The sequence below is a fragment of the Myotis davidii genome, unplaced genomic scaffold (genome assembly GCF_000327345.1).
Source record: "Myotis davidii unplaced genomic scaffold, ASM32734v1 scaffold408, whole genome shotgun sequence".
Lineage (NCBI taxonomy): Eukaryota > Metazoa > Chordata > Mammalia > Chiroptera > Vespertilionidae > Myotis > Myotis davidii.
The window spans coordinates 390,288-409,526 of record NW_006299389.1 but is presented as its reverse complement, the minus strand read 5'-3'; the positions used below and the strand labels follow the sequence as shown (position 1 = coordinate 409,526).

The following is a 19,239-nucleotide window of genomic DNA, read 5'->3' as shown; positions in this document are numbered from 1 at the left end:
GAGAGGATGGGAGAGAGAAACACATTGGTTTGTTGTTTCACTTATTTATGCATTCATTGGTTGCTTCTTGTATGTGCCCTAACTGGGGCCTGAACCTTGGCATGTCAGGATGATACTCTAACCAACTGAGCTACCCAGCCAGGACACTTAGAGTAATTTTTAATGGAGGGCAGTGAGCAGAGAGAGGAGGTGTTGTGTAATGCAGCTGAGGTGGTTACTCTGTCACCCCAGTGGTGTTGGGCACTCACCTGAACTGACCCCAACGGCACCTAGATAGCTGGACAGCTGTTCTCCAGGCTGTGGCTGACAGTTGTCTTCCAACCAAATGATGTCTGTTATCAGGCCCTGCCTATAGGCTCCTCAGTCTATGACAAAGCTCTCCCTTGGGCATACTTTTGATGTACAGGACAATGCTTCAACCAACTAAGTCACACTGGCCAGGATTTGAAGCACACTTTTTTAAAAAAATACGTTTTTATTGATTTCAGAGAGGAAGGGAGAGGAAGAGAGAGATAGAAACATCAGTGATGAGAAACAATCATTGATTGGCTGCTTCCTGCATGCCCCCTACTGGGGATGGAGCCCACAACCCAGGCATATGCCCTTGACCAGAATCAAACCCGGGACCCTTCAGTCCGCAGGCCAACCTTCTATCCACTGAGCCAAATCAGCTAGGGCGGAATTACACTTTTTTTAAAAGAATATATTTTATTGATTTTTTACAGAGAGGAAGGGAGAGGAAGAGAGAGATAGAAACATCAGTGATGAGAAACAATCATTGATTGGCTGCTTCCTGCATGCCCCCTACTGGGGATGGAGTCCACAACCCAGGCATCTGCTCTTGACCAGAATCAAACCCGGGACCCTTCAGTCCGCAGGCCAACCTTCTATCCACTGAGCCAAACCAGCTAGGGCGGAATTACACTTTTTTAAAAAGAATATATTTTATTGATTTTTTACAGAGAGGAAGGGAGAGGGATAGTTAGAAACATTGATCAGCTGCCTCCTGCACACTCCCTACTGGGTATGAGCCTGCAACTAAGGTACATGCCCTTGACCGGAATCGAACCTGGGACCCTTGAGTCGCAGGCTGATGCTCTACCCACTGAGCCAAACCGGTCAGGGTGGAAGTACACTTTTGATAAGTAATTGGAGACTTATGTGTAAACTTTAAACCCAGCACCTTCTATGAGATTTGAGCCTAGTTTCATCTGGTTGGTCTGAGCTGACTCAGAAAATATTGCATGGTCCGGAGTCTTCCCCTTGTCCTGAAGCAGACTACCTCTGCAGCAGAACTTGTTTCTTGGGTAATGAATATTCTCCACATAGGGTGAGCAAATTGGTCCAATAGTAGCATTTCTATTTAATAGTGAGGCAGCGTTATCCAAACTTGGTTCCACATGAATGCCTGTGTTCTATTGTAGTCAGAGAGGAATCTGGACCACATATTTGTTCACCATGTACAGAGAAAACTAGTAAGAGCTAGTTATGAGTCCTCAGTGCCCTCATAACTGAGTAAAATGATTATGAGAACTATAAGCAGCATGGAGATATGTGGGTTAGCTCTTATGACTAACTTAATAATTTCAAGAGTTTATGTAGTGCTTACCCTGTACTGGGTACCTTGTAAAGTACTTTCATGTGTTAATTTAATCCTTATTGACCTGTGAGGCAAATACCATTTCCACCTCTGTTTTAAAGAAGAACCCATGGAATACAAAGGACACGCAACTTGCCCAAGGTTACAGCTGGTAAGCAGTGAAGACAAAATTCAACCTAACCCAGGCAAACTAGCTCCACTGTCCACACTCCAACCACCTTGTCTACCCTGTCTTCATTGTGTCCTCTGCAAGCGGGTGGGTGTATAAACTAGAAAATTTCTGTCCTGACTCTCCGAAGTATCCAGTTTATGGATGTGCACAAATCCAGTCACACTGGAATCACTGCCATTTGCCAACTGCCCTATGGAAATGGAGTGGCGTGCTGAGAGCACAGGTATGGGACACCTCCTGCTGCCAGGGTGCAGGACTGGGGCTAGGTCTTGAAGGATGGGCAGTGATGCTCTGCTGGACAAGGCTGGGAGAGGCTGCTGCAGGCAGAGGGACCAGCATGTACAGGGCAGAGCGTCCTGACAGAATCAGGGAAGTACAAATGGTTCACCTGTCATGTAGGATCTTCTCTACCCTTGGGCACTTCAGGAAGTGCCTTGAAAGAAAACTTTGATTATCAATTGGCTTCTCAGTAAGTCATATTTAGAGAAATACGTAAAGCTACTCAGTTCAAAGCCCTATCAGTTTCATCCTATTTAGTGAATCCCCCCCTCCCTCATCCACATACATAAGGGGGGGAAAAAAGGATGGAACATTTGTTTCTCTTGATAGTCATTATGGATGATTTTAGCTTTCTTTTTGTTACTCTGCTTTTTCTAGATTTTCTACAATAACCATGTTTTATTTTGTAATTAATACAAAATTTAGAAGTACTTTAAAGTTGAAGCCAATGACTTTCAGCTATGGCATGCCTCACCGTGTAGTACTTTCAGGGAGATCATCTCTGAACTGAAATTACTGAACTAGTCCGTAATTTCACAGATGCTGCAGGGTTTAAAGTTTACACAAAATTGCACTTTGCTTATTGTGGGCATGGGTATGCTTAGGAAGAGAGAAGAAACTAAATGTTCAAGTTGGTCAACCAGAACCGGGCCTCTGAGACTTGTGGAAACTTAATGTTCTACATTACATCACTTAGACTCTAGGTCCTAGAGTGATTTTTTTTTTTAATTATTTGGGAGAGGATGGGAGAGAGAAACACATTGGTTTGTTGTTTCACTTATTTATGCATTCATTGGTTGCTTCTTGTATGTGCCCTAACTGGGGCCTGAACCTTGGCATGTCAGGATGATACTCTAACCGCAGGGAGCGGAGAGAGGAGGTGTTGTGTAATGCAGCTGAGGTGGTTACTCTGTCACCCCAGTGGTGTTGGGCACTCACCTGAACTGACCCCAACGGCACCTAGATAGCTGGACAGCTGTTCTCCAGGCTGTGGCTGACAGTTGTCTTCCAACCAAATGATGTCTGTTATCAGGCCCTGCCTATAGGCTCCTCAGTCTATGACAAAGCTCTCCCTTGGGCATTCCTTACTCCTTCAGTTCCAGCTTAAATTAGTATTTCATTTTCAATTCCTATTGGAATTCCAAGTGGAATCATCCTAGTTGAATATGAATTTCCACAATTGTGGAAATAAGCAAAGATCAACCAAATGGTGAAAGCAAACATTATTTATTCTGAACCTGCTGTAGGAGTTAGCCTTCTGTTTTGGTGGAGGAGTGGGTAAGCCACCTTGTGGAGTAAAGGAAAGGCTTAAGGTGTTACCTTTTTGAAGGCTGTTGGCATGGAGAAGCTACAGGTAGGGTAATTAGAAGCAGGACTTCCTATGTGCTTGGTTAGGGTTGCATATTTCACTTTGTCTGGTTGGTCCTAAATTGGAAGCAGGGATTACAATTAAGGAAGCTGTCAGTTATTAATCGTAGCCATTTGGGGCCGATTATTACAGAAGTTACTGTGCAGTTTCCTGGATTGTCATTCTGCAAGTCTAACTTATAGCAGGCTGGCTTCTGGGGTGGTTTATTGTAGGTAAGGGGGTTGGCTTCTTTATTGTAGGTAAGGTAGGTTGCCGCAGGATGTACATTCTATGGTTATATATGGTCTGGCCACTGTCTGTGTAATTCATTCTCTCACAGTAGAGTCCTTATGTTTTTGTCATTAATTCCTGGTAGGCAGATCCCTGAAGATCTGACTGATAACTTTAGTCAATCTGTTGCCTAATGGTTAAATGTTTATTGGCCATTTGCTTTGTGCAAGGTACTCTGAGATATATATATAAAATCACTATCCCCAAGGAGCTTACATCTTACCTTTGTAATAAATTAAGTCAGAAAGTTAAAAAGTCTCAAGCCCATGAGAACTATGGAAAAAATGCTGTGAGTGTTCAGAAATTATGTGAAATTGAATAGAAACAACTGGGATTTCTGAAACTATGTAAAGAATTGAAATATAACTTTTTTCTGTAAGAAGCAAGGACAATATCTTTACATTGATGATTTTGTGTGTGCATGTATTATAAGAAGAAAAAGACTCAAAGAAATAAAGGTAGTACCTTTGCTCTGAAAAAGAAAATGGCAAAATGCAATGTGCAAAAAGTATAATTATGGGAGCATGAGTATTGTTGTAGTCCCATCTTTGATTTAATCTTATCAGAATAATTATGTTATAATCATTTGGGGATTCTGGAGTGTTTTCCAGTACCACCAAGCAATTCTTATGGACACTCACTGGTGTCCTACAATTGAACTCAATTCTGACATTATCTACCTGGAGATAGCATCAGATCTCATAGATTAAAGACTCAGTTCCCAAGGCTGCCCCTACTTCAGATGTCAATAGCAAGTCCAGGATGTCACCCATGCTTCTGACCAACAAGCTATAAATTGAAGGTTTTCATGACTCACTCCTTGGGTTTGGTTAATTTGCTGGAGTGGCTCGCAGAACTCAGATAAACATCTGAAGTTTACCAGTTTATTATAAATGATATTATTCAGAATACCTGTGGACACCCAAATGGTGAGGCACATAGGGTGAGACCCAGAAGGATCCTGAGCACAGGAGCTTCTGTCCTCTGGAGGTGGGCCACCCTCCCAGCAACCATCCCAGAAACTCATCAATTTTTTTGTTCTAGAGCTTCATCTGAACCTTTCCCTTCTTCCCGTTCCCAGAGGTCTGTGGGAGGGGCTGAAAGTCCCAACCCTCTAATCATGTGGTACATTTATTTCAACTGATGGGCCTACATTGACACATTATCACCTAACGTCCATAGTTTACATTAGGGTTCACTCTTGGTGTTGTACAATCTTTGAGTTTGGACAAACGTATAATGACATGTATGACCAGTATAGCATCATCCAGAATAGTTTCACTGCCCTAAAAATCCTTTGAAGACATTTTTAAAAAAACTACCACATTCATCTAAATTAGCACACTTCCTGTGTTAAATTACAATGTTTTATCTAACTTTAAAAAATACATTTGCTCTCAAAATGAAGTCAATTATACTGTATTGTAAATACAGTGTTACTCTTGAGGACTACTAGTATTAAGGTGGATAGGAGCATTTACCCATATACTAAATGCTCTAGCCTACCCAGCTTCATCACCATTGAGTTACAAGCTATTACCAAATCTATTTTCACAGCTTCCTCTATCTGCTTTTATTCTTCATTTACTGAGAGGTAAAGGATGGTAAAGATATGATCCCTGAGTAAGTGTAGGTTACAAGTGATAGGGAGATAGATAGTTCTGCAAATAAGAGGAACGGTTTGGCTGAGGGTATGACATGAGCAGAGGCATGGAATTGGACATATATGGTTATTTGACAGATTGTGTATAGAACAGTAGGCTACAAAGAGGCATGGAAAGTAAGGTATGGGGGGCTCAGAACCTGATAAGAGATTTGTCTTCAATTTAAAAAGAGATTTGTCTTCTACATAATGGGGAAACATTAACAATTATTACAGAGAGAAATGACACAATTCAACACAATAGTTCTGTGCTTTGCAGAGTGCCTCTGAGGTTGGAGACAAGGAGGCAAACAGAGATTGCTGGAGAATTTATAGGTGAGATGTTAAATGCGAATTAGTTCAGGTCTACCATGAAGCAGTCATCAAGACAGCATTAGATATATAAGAAATTTATTGGGGGGGGGGAGGGAGCAGGAGAAGGCAGGGGAGCCTTTAGATTGTGATGTAGTTCTGACCTTGGTGGAAGGAGAGGAGACAGATGGAAGGAGGATTATGTAGGAAAAATTTTAGACTGCAGCACAGATATAAGAAAGTTTGGTGAGCCCGAATGGGAGTCACGGCTTGCAGTAATGGATCAGCATTAGTTCTCCTGCTGGGCTTAGTAATTGGCTGGGAGCAGCCTATGGAAGTATGGTTTCTGTACAAATATGGTGCTTGATCCAGAGGAGCAGCAGGTGGGGCTGTCAGTCACTTTCTCGGCTGAGTGTGTTGGGGTGATGGTGATGTCATCAACGGAGAAGGACTAGGGAGAAGACGGTCCCGGAGGAAGGCAAGATCAAGAATTTGAGCAGAATTGAGTTGGAGGTGCTCATGGAACATGATCTGGAAAAGTTGAAGCAATAGTTGGAAATATGAGTCTAGAGCTTAAGAGAGAGATAAGAGGTGGAGTTACAGGTGCAGTGAGTCTTGTGAATGAATTCATGGGCATGGGTGAGATTTCCTACGGATGGAGTATGGCGAAGAAAGTGGAAGCCAGGATGTTGGGGAATGGAGCATATAAAAGGAGGGAGACAGAGCAGTCTGAGATGGAGTAATGCAAGAGGCTGGATGATAAATGTTCAGGAAGGGGGTTGTGGGTCCCAGTGCCATTTTCTGGACCTTTCTTAGGGTTTTGAAGACATAAGGACAGTCCACCAAGATGGAAGCTCAGTGACCCCCTTCTCTGAGTGAATTCAGGAGCTTTGAGTCAGGTGTTAGCCTACAAAGGTTGCAAGCTGCTTTCGGGGAGGTCAATGTTTTGGCTTCTACTCTTTGTGTACTCTTTCCACCCCCCCGAATAGCACTGGACCTTGATTTAATAAGTCTCCATCATGTGATGTGTGAATAGCTCATCTCATTTTGACTTATTAGGTTTGTTTTACTTATGAAACCCAAAGTATTTCTCTAAAAATGCAAACTGGGAATTTTAATAAGGATTCTCTATGTCTACTAGTATATTATCAACATACTAATTAATTAGATAATAAGGAAACAATTTTGGAAAATCCATAATTATTGTAGGCACCGCATTATTTCACAGAACTTGCTTAATAGCTGCAAGTTTCCATTTATAAATGTTTCTCTGACACTCATGCTTTTAGGGACATGAGAACAATTTGTGCATTGATTTGCCATCATGGATTCTGTGATGGGTCAGTTGTTATGAATATTGAGCTAGCTGTATGTGGGAGTTTAAGTGCATTTTCATTACAACACCTTGACTCACGAGTATTTCCTGAGGACCTACTATGTGTATAGCAACCCACTATGCCTCTGCCCACACAGAGATTATAATTTAGTAGTTGAGATTCTAGGATGGACTACAGATTTCTCCATAGGCTTATTCTTTGATCTATAAAATAATATCTTTTTTCTGCAAGTGTGTTAGATTGCTTGAGTTGGACTGTTAGAACATATTCTTCCCTTTTTGTTCTTGCTCTGCTGGCCATAAAAATGTACCCACAGGGCAGCAAAGAAGAAAAACAAATACTCCAGGACTTCCACCCTGATCCTCATTTCAAGCTGATCTTTTGACCAGTTATGTAGGTCAACTAGTGTTCCAGATAAATATTATGAATTGTAATGTTTCTTGAAACTATTTTCATAGCTTGAATAAAGAGAGGCAATGGAGGAGGCCTCCCACAGAAAGCAGCGTGACCCAAGTTCAGAGAGTTAATAACCAACATGGTGCCCCTCATTCCAGCTTCCCCACTGTGGGGTGCTGTCTTGGTTTTCCTACAGCTGGTTCAAATATACAGAGTTGGTGTGTCTTTTGAGAGAGCAGGAATAGCTGCAGGGACTGTGCACTTCTTTGGAGAGGAGGGACCAAGGAGTCATCAGAAACAGTTTGGCAGTTCCTCAGCTCCTTTTACCATGAGGTGCCTGGCCAAGGAGTCTAATTCCTGTGGATCATTTGGGGCTGGGAGAGGTGGGGTATTAATTGGCTGAGCAAGAAGATGGGGAAGAGCCTGACAGGATTAGGGCAAAAATAATCATAATGTGTTTAGGGAAATGGGTTAAGGGTGGGAAACAGTGTGTAGACATGTGTGTTTAGGTATAGCAGGTAACTTGACCCAGCCTGCCTATCCATTCTGACGATATTTTTCCAGTTCTTGTCAAAATTCATTTATATGGGAAATTGGAACCTAGCCCATGAGTGTATTGAGTATTTAACAGTTAAATCGGCTTATTCCTGTTAGAAAGTATTCATGTGGTGGAGCAGTTGGTACAAAGTTCTCCTTGATATTTTAGGTGAAAGTGATGAAGGAGTCACTATTGAATAGGCTCTTATGTGGAATTATATAAGGAGGAAGCATTTCTTCTGAATTCTAAGAAGTAGGGACAGTGTGAGACCCACCTTCGGATTTTTCTGGAGTGGTGCCGAGGGCAATGCACTCTGTTCTTGGTACATTAGGGGAAGGGCATTATGCAATGTTCCGAGGGATCAGAAGCAGGCGTTTTATTTTTCCACCAGGAAAGCACTTACTGCTGAGATTCCTGATGGGTAGCTTGAGGGTTTTCATGGCGTGGAGTGCACAATAATATACAGCGTCTGGCCTGGCTGCCCTGCCAGGCTTGCCAGGCAGGCATCTGGGGAATGACAGTATCTTTATACATTTAAAATTTTTTATTTTTAAATTGCAGTGTACATTCAGTTTTATTTTGCTTTTGTTTCAGATGTACATAGTGGTTATGCAATCATACACTTTACAGAGTGCCCGCCCATATTTCCAGTACCCACCTGGCACCATACATAGTTATAACAATATTATTTTTTATGCTATATATTATATTCCCCTGATTATTTTGTAACTACCAATGTGTACTTCTTAATCCCTTCACCTTTTTCACCTTGTCCCTCAACCCCCCTCCCCTCTGGGAACCATCAATTTTATCTCTGTATTTGAGTTTGTATTTTTTTAAAAATATTTGTACTTATTTCAGAGAGGAAAGGTGAGGGAGAGAAATAGAAACATCAATGATGAGAGAGACCTCCTGCATGCCCCATACTGGGGATTGAGCCTACAACCCAGGCATCTGCCCTGGCTGGGAATTGAACTGTGACCTCCTGGTTCATAGGTAGATGTCGACACTCAACCACTAAGTTGAACCAGCCCAGCTGTTTATGATTTTTTTTAAAGGATACTCCCTTTCTCATTCTGTTTCAACCCCTCCCCAACCTCAGTTTCACTGACATCCACAAGGAAGAGAGAGTTACAGGAATTGGGCCTGTTTATAGGAGGAAGCTGTTAAGTGGGAAGGAAAAGTGTGAGGAATGTGCTATGGGGTTTGCTCTGGGGGAAATATGAAGCCTTTCCTTTCTCCTCTTTGTCCACACAAATTTCCTTGCGCTGCCTGGGCTTGAGATGACACAATTGCCTTTTTATAATGCTTCTCTTACTATGTAGGGGGAAAGGTTACCACTTTGGATCCAGATCCCACACTTTTTTTTCTAGAAAAGAATTGTTCTCCAAGGGAGAAAGGAATCTACATGTACTGTGAAGTGCAGTGGTGGATATTGCCTGGCTAAGACTGGGGCTTCTATTTAGACGAATTATACCCACAAACTTGCTCTGAGAGACTGGTCTTGCTGTGTTCCATTTCAGATAGGTTTTTCAGGTAGGTCTCTGATGAAGAGGACTTTCCCCTCTTCTTCCTTTTCTCCATGTCTGTTGGCATCATTTAACATAGGAATTCAAACTCTGGGCTCCTAAATACACTGGGTTGGCTCTTCTGCCCAATGAGCCAAAAGTGAGATTTCATTAGTGGACATGAGAAACGGCCTCCAGTGAACAAACAATGCAGATACTACGCTGTGTGTTTGGGAAATGTTTTCATGATATGTGATAGGTAAAGCCCGAGGCCTTGATTTTATCACAGTAAGAAGCAGCTTAACTCTCTGCTAGAAAGTTTGGTCATGAGCAATGGATGAGTGGATGGGAAGGGCTTCTCACACCATTCTCACTTTCAGAAGCATGACCAAGTACCTACCCTACGCTCAGGAGTGTCCATTAGCTTGGTGTACAGAGGACTGCTCATTCCATTAACTCCCTTTGTTCCCAGCAGAAGGTAAAATTGGTTGTAAAGACCAAGCTAAGCCAAATAAAGCCATATTATCAGCATGTGGGAAAAAAAAGACCAAGCTTAATTGGGGCCAGTAGGGAATATTCAGAATAGCCCCAAGCTAGGGGAAGGCAGAGCTCTCTGGTACTTGGGGAGTTTGGTCCTGTAGGAACTAGAGTATATGTGTTGCAAGATTAGGGACTTTTGTGTCTCAAGTTGGACCATATAGTATTTGTGCTTCTGGGCCTTAGCTGTAATTAACTATTTTACTCTTCATCTATGCCAATTAGCTTTTAAATTCGTTCAAGGGTTTCATTCCTGTGTAAGGCATAGTGGCAGCTGTAAGGGATGCTGGTATGTATCTGAGCTGATGGGGAAGGTGCCAGTGGGCTCCTGGCTGGTCTGGTTGGAGGTCTTCTCTTCCTGACTGTTGAAGGTATATGGCCGGACAGGACCAGGGCCTGGGTGGCAGGAGGCTGCTGAAGGAAAGAGGAAGGAACTGGGCTGTAGCAGAGGCTCTCACTGGGGTTCTGCCTGGACAGCCCCACTGGGAGAGATGAGAGAATGCATTTTCTTGCAAAAGGAAACATCAGATTCCTCCTTCATTCTAGTTGAGAGTTTACTAGTGTCCGTATACATATCAGCATTCCCCTCACAGAAGCCGCTGATGTTTTATGCACTTGAATGAAATACTTGAAAATTTTAAAAGGCCAACTGGCATAAATGAAGAACAAAATAATGATAGATAATACATGGAAACCTAAAAATGATCAATACAGACACAGATGTTTCCAGCTGAGAGAGTTCCAGGGGGAAGATCTTAGGAGCAGAGGGGCTGTACTGAGTCCAGGGCAGCCATCTCCTGGTGCCTCTGGGGATTCATTTATTTTACTGTTTCCATTAACTCACTTGCTACAATCCAACCTTTTAAAGAGTTAAAAAAAACTTTAAAAAATTTTAATTTTATTAAAATATAGTTGATGTACAATATTACATGAGTTTCAGGTATATGACATATTCAACATTTATGTACCTTATAAAGTGATCACAATAAGTCTAGTAACTACCTGCCACCTTGCAAAGTTATTATGATGTTATTATGTTTTAAATCCTCACCGAAGTATATGCTTGGGGAGAGAGAGAGAGAGATGAGAGATGAGAGAGAAACATCGATTAGTTGCCTTCTGTATATTCCCTGACTGGGATCGAACCCATAATCCAGGTATGTGGCCTATTACCACGTTGGTGACTATTTTCTCTGTGCTGTACATTACATGCCTGTGGCTTATTTATTTTATAACAAAAACAAAAACTTTTAATCACTCAAGAGGTATAACAGGAAAAGTCAAGCTTGAGAAGCAAGGCTTGCTGATCCTATAGCGTTCTGCCATCACGTGGTGCTCTCCTTGTATGTGTGCTCTGCGTCCAAATTCCTCATTTCTGGTAAGGACACTGGTCATTGAATTAGGACTGACTCTAACACAGCACAATTTCATCTCAACTGGATTATATCAGTGAAACCCTATTTCCAAATGAGGTCCCATTCACAGGTTCCTGCGGATAGGGCTTCGACGTACCATTTTAGGGGACACAGTTCAACCACAACACTCCCTTGCCCATCTCCCTCCTGGACTAGTGTGCTGGTATCTTACCATTTCTCCCTGTTTCCAGGGCCTCCCCTCTGACCTGTCTATACTACCAATAGAATTATCTTTCTGTAATGTAGGGGGAAATCATATCATTCTAGACTCTGTGGCTCCCAAAGGTTAAACTTGTGATTTGACAAGCCCTTTATAGACTGTTCTTATTTGAGAGCTGGATCTTTTGTCTTCATGGCATACTATGAAACAGGAATATCTTGCATAGGATCTTAATTGAAGCTGGCCTTGCTGAGTCATGTGCCTGCCAGGAATTGCTCATTAATCTCCCCTCCTACTGGGCTTCTCACTCACTCAGCCCTGAGAAATCTTTGGGAAGCGGTTGGATTTCTTGCAGAATTGTTCCTAAGGATGCTGTGCTTGCATATCTCATCAGATCCTGTTTTTTTTTTTTATGCTTTCACTTTTATTTCCTAAACTTTCAGTGGAAGAAGGCAAGATTGCCCATCATACGGTAGTTGGGTCATATTTACTCATGAAACTGATCCTTACAAAACTGTCCTCTCTTTCCTTAACCCAGTCTGTTGTGAACTTATTTCCCGTGAAAGCATGTGGAGGGGGAGGGGTGGGATGGAGGGTGAAAGTGTTTTCATGGAGGATAAAGAAGGATTCATGAGAATAATATTCATACAGAGTTCTGCAGGATAGAATCAATGTGAAGCATCTTCTTAGCCAGTTGGCCATCTTAGAGATTACCTGTACCTAGACTTTTTTTTCTGATACTGTAACAATAAAATCAACCAATTCCACCATTTAAGTGACTGAGTCCCTAAGAAGATCTTAAAGGAGCCAGACATTTGCCTAAGTAGTTAAATCTCAGTTAAATTGCAGTAGTGCATGTAAGGTCACTTGTATCTAGAAAGCATCTTTCAGTATAAGGGCTATACCTTTATCAGTCCGAACTTGGCCCAGTGGGAAACATCTGGAAGCTGGAATTAGACTGATTGGGTTGTTATCCTTTCATTTAAAGCAGCGTAGACCTAGCTGGTTTGGCTCAGTGGCTAGAGCACCAGCCTTCAGACTGAAGGGTTCTGGGTTTCATTGCGGTCAAGGGCATGTATCTCAATTCCCGGCACATCAATGGTTCTCTCTCTTTCTCTTGTCTCTCCCCCTCCCTTCCACTCTCTCTAAAAATCAAGGGAAAAACATCCTTGGGTGAGGATTAACAACAACAACAACAAAAGTAGTGTAGCCATAGGTGAGTGATCCTCTTCAAGCCTTAGTTTCCTAGCTGCATGAAAAACATTTGGTACAATACCTGGCAAAAGGTAAGTACTAAAAATGTCAGATGTCAAAATATTATTATTTTGTTGTCATTATATGAATGACCCCAAAGCGGGTTTCACCTCCATCCAAGAACTTTATGATATTCTACCTAATTACCTAAGCATCCTAGTGGGAATGCTGGTTAAAACTACACATGGGTCTCTTATTACAACTAATATTTTACATGGTGGGGTGAAGGGCTTTTTATAAGTAACTCTTTCAGTGACGCAAAGGTAAAGGTGTTCAAGGTAAAGCAATTTTAGAGAAAAATGTAGCCCACGTGTTAAGACTTATATCAACTGTTGTTATAAGTCGATTTAAAAGGGAAAACAATATTTTACTAAGAGAAAGTAGAATTTTTATTGAAAGGGGACAGAAGAAACCTAGAATGAGACAAGTGTTAAAACTGGGCAATTCTGACAAACCCAAAAGCTCCCTGCCCCCAAATTCTGAGGAACCTTGAGGAGTAATTGAGTGCTGTTTGGGGGTTTTTCAGATTTCTGCATGTGGTGCTTAGTGTTTGCGGTGGGAGAGACAGTTCTTATATTTTCCATACAGCTGTTCTCTTTATATAACTATCCAAACAAAAAGAGGGTTTAAAACAATAACGAGAGCTCTCTTTTGAGACACTTTCTCTCTGTAACATTTTTCTCTTTCTTACAATCAGGCGAAAATGAAATCCTTGCAACTCTACGTGCAATTTCCAGCAGAAACCAGGTCTGGAGGTCGTATATTGGCATGGGCTACTATAACTGCTCAGTGCCACAGACTATTTTGCGGAACTTACTGGAGAACTCAGGATGGTAATGTGTTACTTGATGAAAAACAGAAGTATTGTGATTTTATCTGTATGGTTCTCCCCACTTTCCCACATTCCCTACCCCTGGCAGCCTCAGAACTTATCCACTGACCCCTGCACTCGTGGTGTCTCTAACCTCCAGGAACTTACCTGGCTTTCTCTGGCTCGGGAAATTTCCTTACTCAAATAGGTGGAGGAACTAGAAGCCTCTTCCTGCTTTTATTCCCATAAAACATCCTAGAGCTCTAAATTGTGGATGCTGGTAATCTCTTTCTTTCTCTGACCTAATGCCTATTCTGTCTTTGTAAGGACATCTGAGCAAGATGTCAAACCTGCAGGGGAGCAGATTGAGGGCTTTACTCTTTGGAAACTCTGGGATTTTGGGTTATAGACAGTCTTAGAGGTTAGAATCAGTGAGCCAGAATCTTGGTCCATTGTCTTCCGTCAGGATTTTAGGAGGCTCCATTGTCTCTCCCTGACTCCTATTCTAGATTCACAACCAACTGAAAAAAAAAAAAAAAGGCAATGTCAGGTAAATGGAGATCAAAATATTAGCTTTATTACTTAGTGCTCTGTAGAGAAAGAGAACACGTGGGGCCTGTGAACAGGCTCCAGTGGAAACCATAAAAGAAGGAGCTGAGCTGTGCATGCTGAGCTGCTCGTTCTGTTCTCCCCTCACTCATTCCTAGTCCTCAGGGTGTATGCGTGTGTGTGTGTGTGTGTGTGTGTGTGTGTGTGTGTGTGTGTGTGTGTGTGATGTCTGTCTGTCTTTGTCCTTGCATTTTCTCGCGGCTACTGCTTGCACAAGACTAAAAGTGTCTCCTCCACACCTAAGGAAAACCTCCCCTGTCCACTTCCATAGTATTTTGTTATTTTCCATCGTCGCTTGTTATGTGATGTAAAGAGTGAAACAGGTCCCGTTTCCAATACTAAATAAGAAAATACCTTGGATATTTTTGATAGGTAGAGACCATGGCTCCAGAAGTGCCTGGGAGCAGATTTGGGCCTCTCTTCCTCTGCCCTTTGGGAAATACGGCCAGACTGTGGAGGGGGAAAGGTGGGGACTCCTGGGCCTTTCTTTCCCTTGTTTTTGGATCAATGTCATTGCATATACCAGTATCTTTGAATTGAAACTTTATTTCCACCGATGACTTAGTCTCCAAAGGCCTGGGTGCACTTATTCCTAGCATAGAAACAAATCAAGCCCTGGCCAGGTATTCAGTTGGTTAGTTAGAGCGTTGTCCTGATACGCCAAGGTTGGGGGTTCAATCCCTGGTCAGGGCACATGCAAGAATCAACCAATGAATGCAAAAATAAGTGGAACAACAAATCGACATTTCTCTCTCCATTCAATAAGCAAAGTTTATTTTATTTTATTTATTTTAAAAATATGTTATTATTGATTTTAGAGAGAGAGGAAAAGAAAGAGAGATAGAAACATCGATGAGAGAGAAACATCAATCGGCTGCCTCCTGCACAGGCCCCACTGGAGATCAAGCCTGAAACCCAGGCATGTGCCCTGACTGGGAATTGAACCTGCAACCTCTTGGTGCATGGGTTGACTTTTAACCATTGAGCAACACTGGCCAGGCTAAACAAAGTTTACTTTTTTAAAAAAAGAAAGTGTGGGGAGGCAATGATAATCTCTGATTTTATTTTTAGTTAGTATATGAGGTAATTTTAATACCCAGTAGGACCGTTATTATGTGAGGATAGAATAAGTGATGGCCTCTGCAATTGAAAGGCATTCATAGTAAGATGCAGAGATTGGTGGTTGTTTTTTAAATTATTGATTGATTTTGAGATAGAGAGGGAGTGAGAGAGAGATAGAGAGACAGAGAGAGGCATTGATTTGTTGTTCCACTTATTTATATATTCATTGGTTAATTCTTTTTTTTTAAATATATTTTATTGATTTTTTTAGAAAGGAAGGGAGAGGGAGAGAGAGATAGAAACATCAATGATGAGAGAGAATCATTGATTGGCTGCCTCCCTGACGCTCTAGCCATTGAGCCAAACCAGCTAGGGCCATTGGTTAATTCTTGTATGTGTCCTGTCTGGGGATCAAACCCATAACCTTACTGTCTGGAGATAATACTCTCATAAACTGAGCTACCCGGCCAGGGCTCAGATTGTCTTGTAGGTTAGCATATATTAAAAACAAATCAACTTTAGTAAAGGGAAGGTAGGCTTCCCTATTTGAAATCATGAAATTTATCTCCATATGAGTTATTGAAATATCAGGTGCACACTCCCCAGCAATAAACCTTAAATGTTTGCTGAACACTTTGCAACTTTTAAAAATATATTTAATAAAATTTTGTCAGAATTAAATTGAATTGTGAGTGAGCAGTATTCTCATTTCTGTGTAATGAGAGAGGGTGTTTGGCCATCAGTACAGCCAGCCCTCACCTGCTGCCTCACATCCAGACTTGTAGTTTTGAGGACCAAGCCATTTATTTAGCTCATGGCATAGGTGGGCAGCATAGCACCTTTGCATCTTTTGTCTGCTTTTGCAAAAATGCACAGGTAGTCCTGGTTGGTGAGAGTGCTTTGTCCTGGATGCAGTTACTTCTATCCCATCATTAAAGGAGCCAGATCTGTTGGCCTAATCACTCCTGCCTTGCCATCCCCATCCAGAGCTCTTAGTTACAACACACTCCGTTTCTTTATGAATAACAAGACAGGAAAGAAATGACAAAAATCTAGTCTTTCAGCTTTTGTTGTGTGTGTGAAAGTATTTGCATTGCGGAGGGCATCTTTCCACTGTGGTACTGGTGGAAGTTTGAATGGTAAACTCCAAGTTTGATTTCAAAAGCAAGTGGCCAGTCTTTCTTCCCCTTTACGAATAAGCACACAGACGGGCTGTAGCATTCGGTTGTCTGAACACTGGCCAGCGGCCTTCGCTCTTGGTGGCCATACAGAGCATTCACCATATTGGTTCCTGGCTGTGAGCTGATGTGTTAATTTACTTTAGGAGCCGCCAGCAGTGTGAGAGGGAGGCAGTGTTCTTTGCTTTTCAGTCCTGTTTTTTGGGTGCATTTTAAATAGTGTTCCTGTCTGTTCTCCGAAAGCAGATCTGAGCCAGAGGGTGCTGCTCACCTCGCCAGCACTGATAGGGAGAGCTGTGCACATGAGGGTGGTGGACTTCACCATCCCTCTGAATGGTTTCCATAGAGATGGAACCAACAAATTCCGGTGACGTGAGGTGAAAGTAAATGGAGAGCATAGCCTTGAAGGAACACAAACATTTGGGCTCTTGCAAGAAAATTTACATCAGGTCTAGAATTTACTTTATGGGGTCCACTATTCCAAATTTTTGACTGCTGATAATATCAGTAGCTAATATAAAAACAAGTCTACATTTTCTTTGTGGTTATTTCTGTTTTGTGTAACTTTGGCATCAGGATTAAAATGAGAGAATCTCATGAATGTTTATTCTACTGCAAACCGCCCCCTTCCCATCTCTCTCTTTCTCAATTCAAAAAGAAAGCCACAGCCAAAATCATAGAGAATACTGATTATTTTGGAATAGTATTAATGCATGTTGAATACATCAGGCATCCTATTTAAATAGGAAAAAAAAAATCCTTCTTGGATATGTAAGTACTTTTTTGTTGTTTGTTTTTTTACATTAAAATACATCTAGAAACACAAACCAATTGAGTTAAACTGTCAGTTGGAACATAGACATTGTGGATCACAGACACATTGTCTTAATCACCATGTTTTGCCTAACGGTTGAGGCAACTGAACCTGTGTGTGCAAGATGGCAGGCCCAGCGCTAGCATTTTTATCCTCACATGAGGGTTTATTTGTTTTCTCTTAGCTTGATATGAGTCCTTTAACAGATGACTGTGAAAGGCGTTCATGCCTGTTTTATTTTAGTAGTTTAAAAACCTGTAGATTATAGAAGAAGTTTGTAAGTATAAGAAGGGGGTCCATATATTTGTCATCTTTGCAAGAAAACAATTTTAAAGCTCTCTAATGAGCATCAGCCTAAGCTTGAACTTCTATAAAGGTTGAGCAAGAGGAGAAATACTGAGCAAAGGATGGGGGTTGGGGGACGAGTGGGGGAGAGGGTAATAGTTAACCCCAAAGGCTGTGATGGAAGGAGTAACAGTCTCAGGTATGGAGGACTATGCTTGAAAGCTTTGGGGTTTCCAAAAGCAGGTAATGGGGAGCTGTCCCATTTGGGCAGGAGAGTCAAATACATACACTTGAGCCACAAATCTTCAATGATTTCCTATTTAAGTACTGTGCTGGCTTTATGGCAACAAAGGAGGAAGGGGTGGATATAAGATTTCAGAAGGAAGACTAATGGCAATTGGTTATTATTTGGGGTCTGAAAAAGGTCTGGAGTTTCTTCCTTGAGAATTGGCAGGAGAGGGCTACCTTTCAAGGAATAGAATATCCAAGAAGAGTAACTCATTTATTTGGGGATCTAGTTGGATGAAGAACAGGGAATGTAAAGTTGACATGGGATATAATGCAGGTCCAGGAAAAAAATAGATCCCAAGTAGAACTATCTAGTAATAGTATTTGAATAGAACTCTGAGTGAATTTTTTTTGGAAAAGTCTATGCTGACTTTTTAAATTTATTTAAGGGCCAAAACAGAGGGGGAAAATAACTCTTTAAAATTTATTCTTTTTATTTGAGATAGAGATGGAGAGAGAAACATTGTTTTGTTGTTCCACTTATTTATTCATTCATTGGTTGATTCTTGTATGTGCCCTGACTGGGGGTCTAACCCACAATCTTAGTGTATTGGGATGACTCTCTCACCAACTGAGCTACCCAGCCAGGGCCAAAAACATCTAAAAAAGAATACAATTTTGTTGATTTCAGAGAGGAAGGGAAAGGGACAGAGAGACAGAAACCTCAGTGATGAGAAAGAATCATTGATCGGCTGCCTCCTGCACGCCCCACACTGGGGATGGAGCTGGCAACCGGACATGTGCCTGACCAGGAATCAAACTGTGACCTCCTCATTCATAGGTCAACCTTCAACCACTGAGCCACGCCTGCCAGGCCAAAAAGAACTTTTTAAAATAACCAACATTTGGGCAGAATTTTACCATTTTCAAATGTACCATAGAGTACATTAATTTTATTTGAGTACTAAGAAAATATAGTATTGGTGATGTTAACTCTATTGATCACCAGGAGAATTTAGTAGAGAGTGTTTTAGTTACTTGTCCCAGTTCATACGTAGCAAGTTAAAGAATTAACGTTGAAACCCAGGGCTTCTTAGGGTTGTGATCATACAAGGAAACCTGGGAAGCGCTCTACTAGTTAAGGGAGTACCATTGGGTATGATCTTTCTAGAGAGAACATGGCAATATGTACTGAAAGCCTTAAAGTTAATGATCTCATGATTCAAAATTCCACTTCTAGAAATTTGTCCTAAGAAAATAAGACAAAGATGAGGTGGTTCATTGTTATACTATTTATAATATTTAAATCAAAAGTAATCACCCCAATTAATTTAATGAATAAGTATTTTTCAAAAAGTAGTATTCGCCCTGACTGGTTTGGCTCAGTGGATGGAGCGTCGGCCTGCGGACTGAAGGGTCCCGGGTTCGATTCCGGTCAGGGGCATGTGCCTTGGTTGCGGGCA

At 41.6% G+C, this 19,239-nt stretch overlaps 1 protein-coding gene across 1 annotated transcript in view; it reads left to right on the top strand.

Moving 5' to 3' along the window:
• Positions 1-19,239, top strand: part of GLDC (glycine dehydrogenase (decarboxylating)) — an 82,292-nt gene that overhangs the window by 4,143 nt on the left and 58,910 nt on the right. Inside the window, exon 3 of the mRNA XM_006774841.1 lies at positions 13,487-13,622. Within this exon, the coding sequence (XP_006774904.1) occupies positions 13,487-13,622 (136 nt within the window). The remainder of the gene's footprint in view (positions 1-13,486; positions 13,623-19,239) is intronic.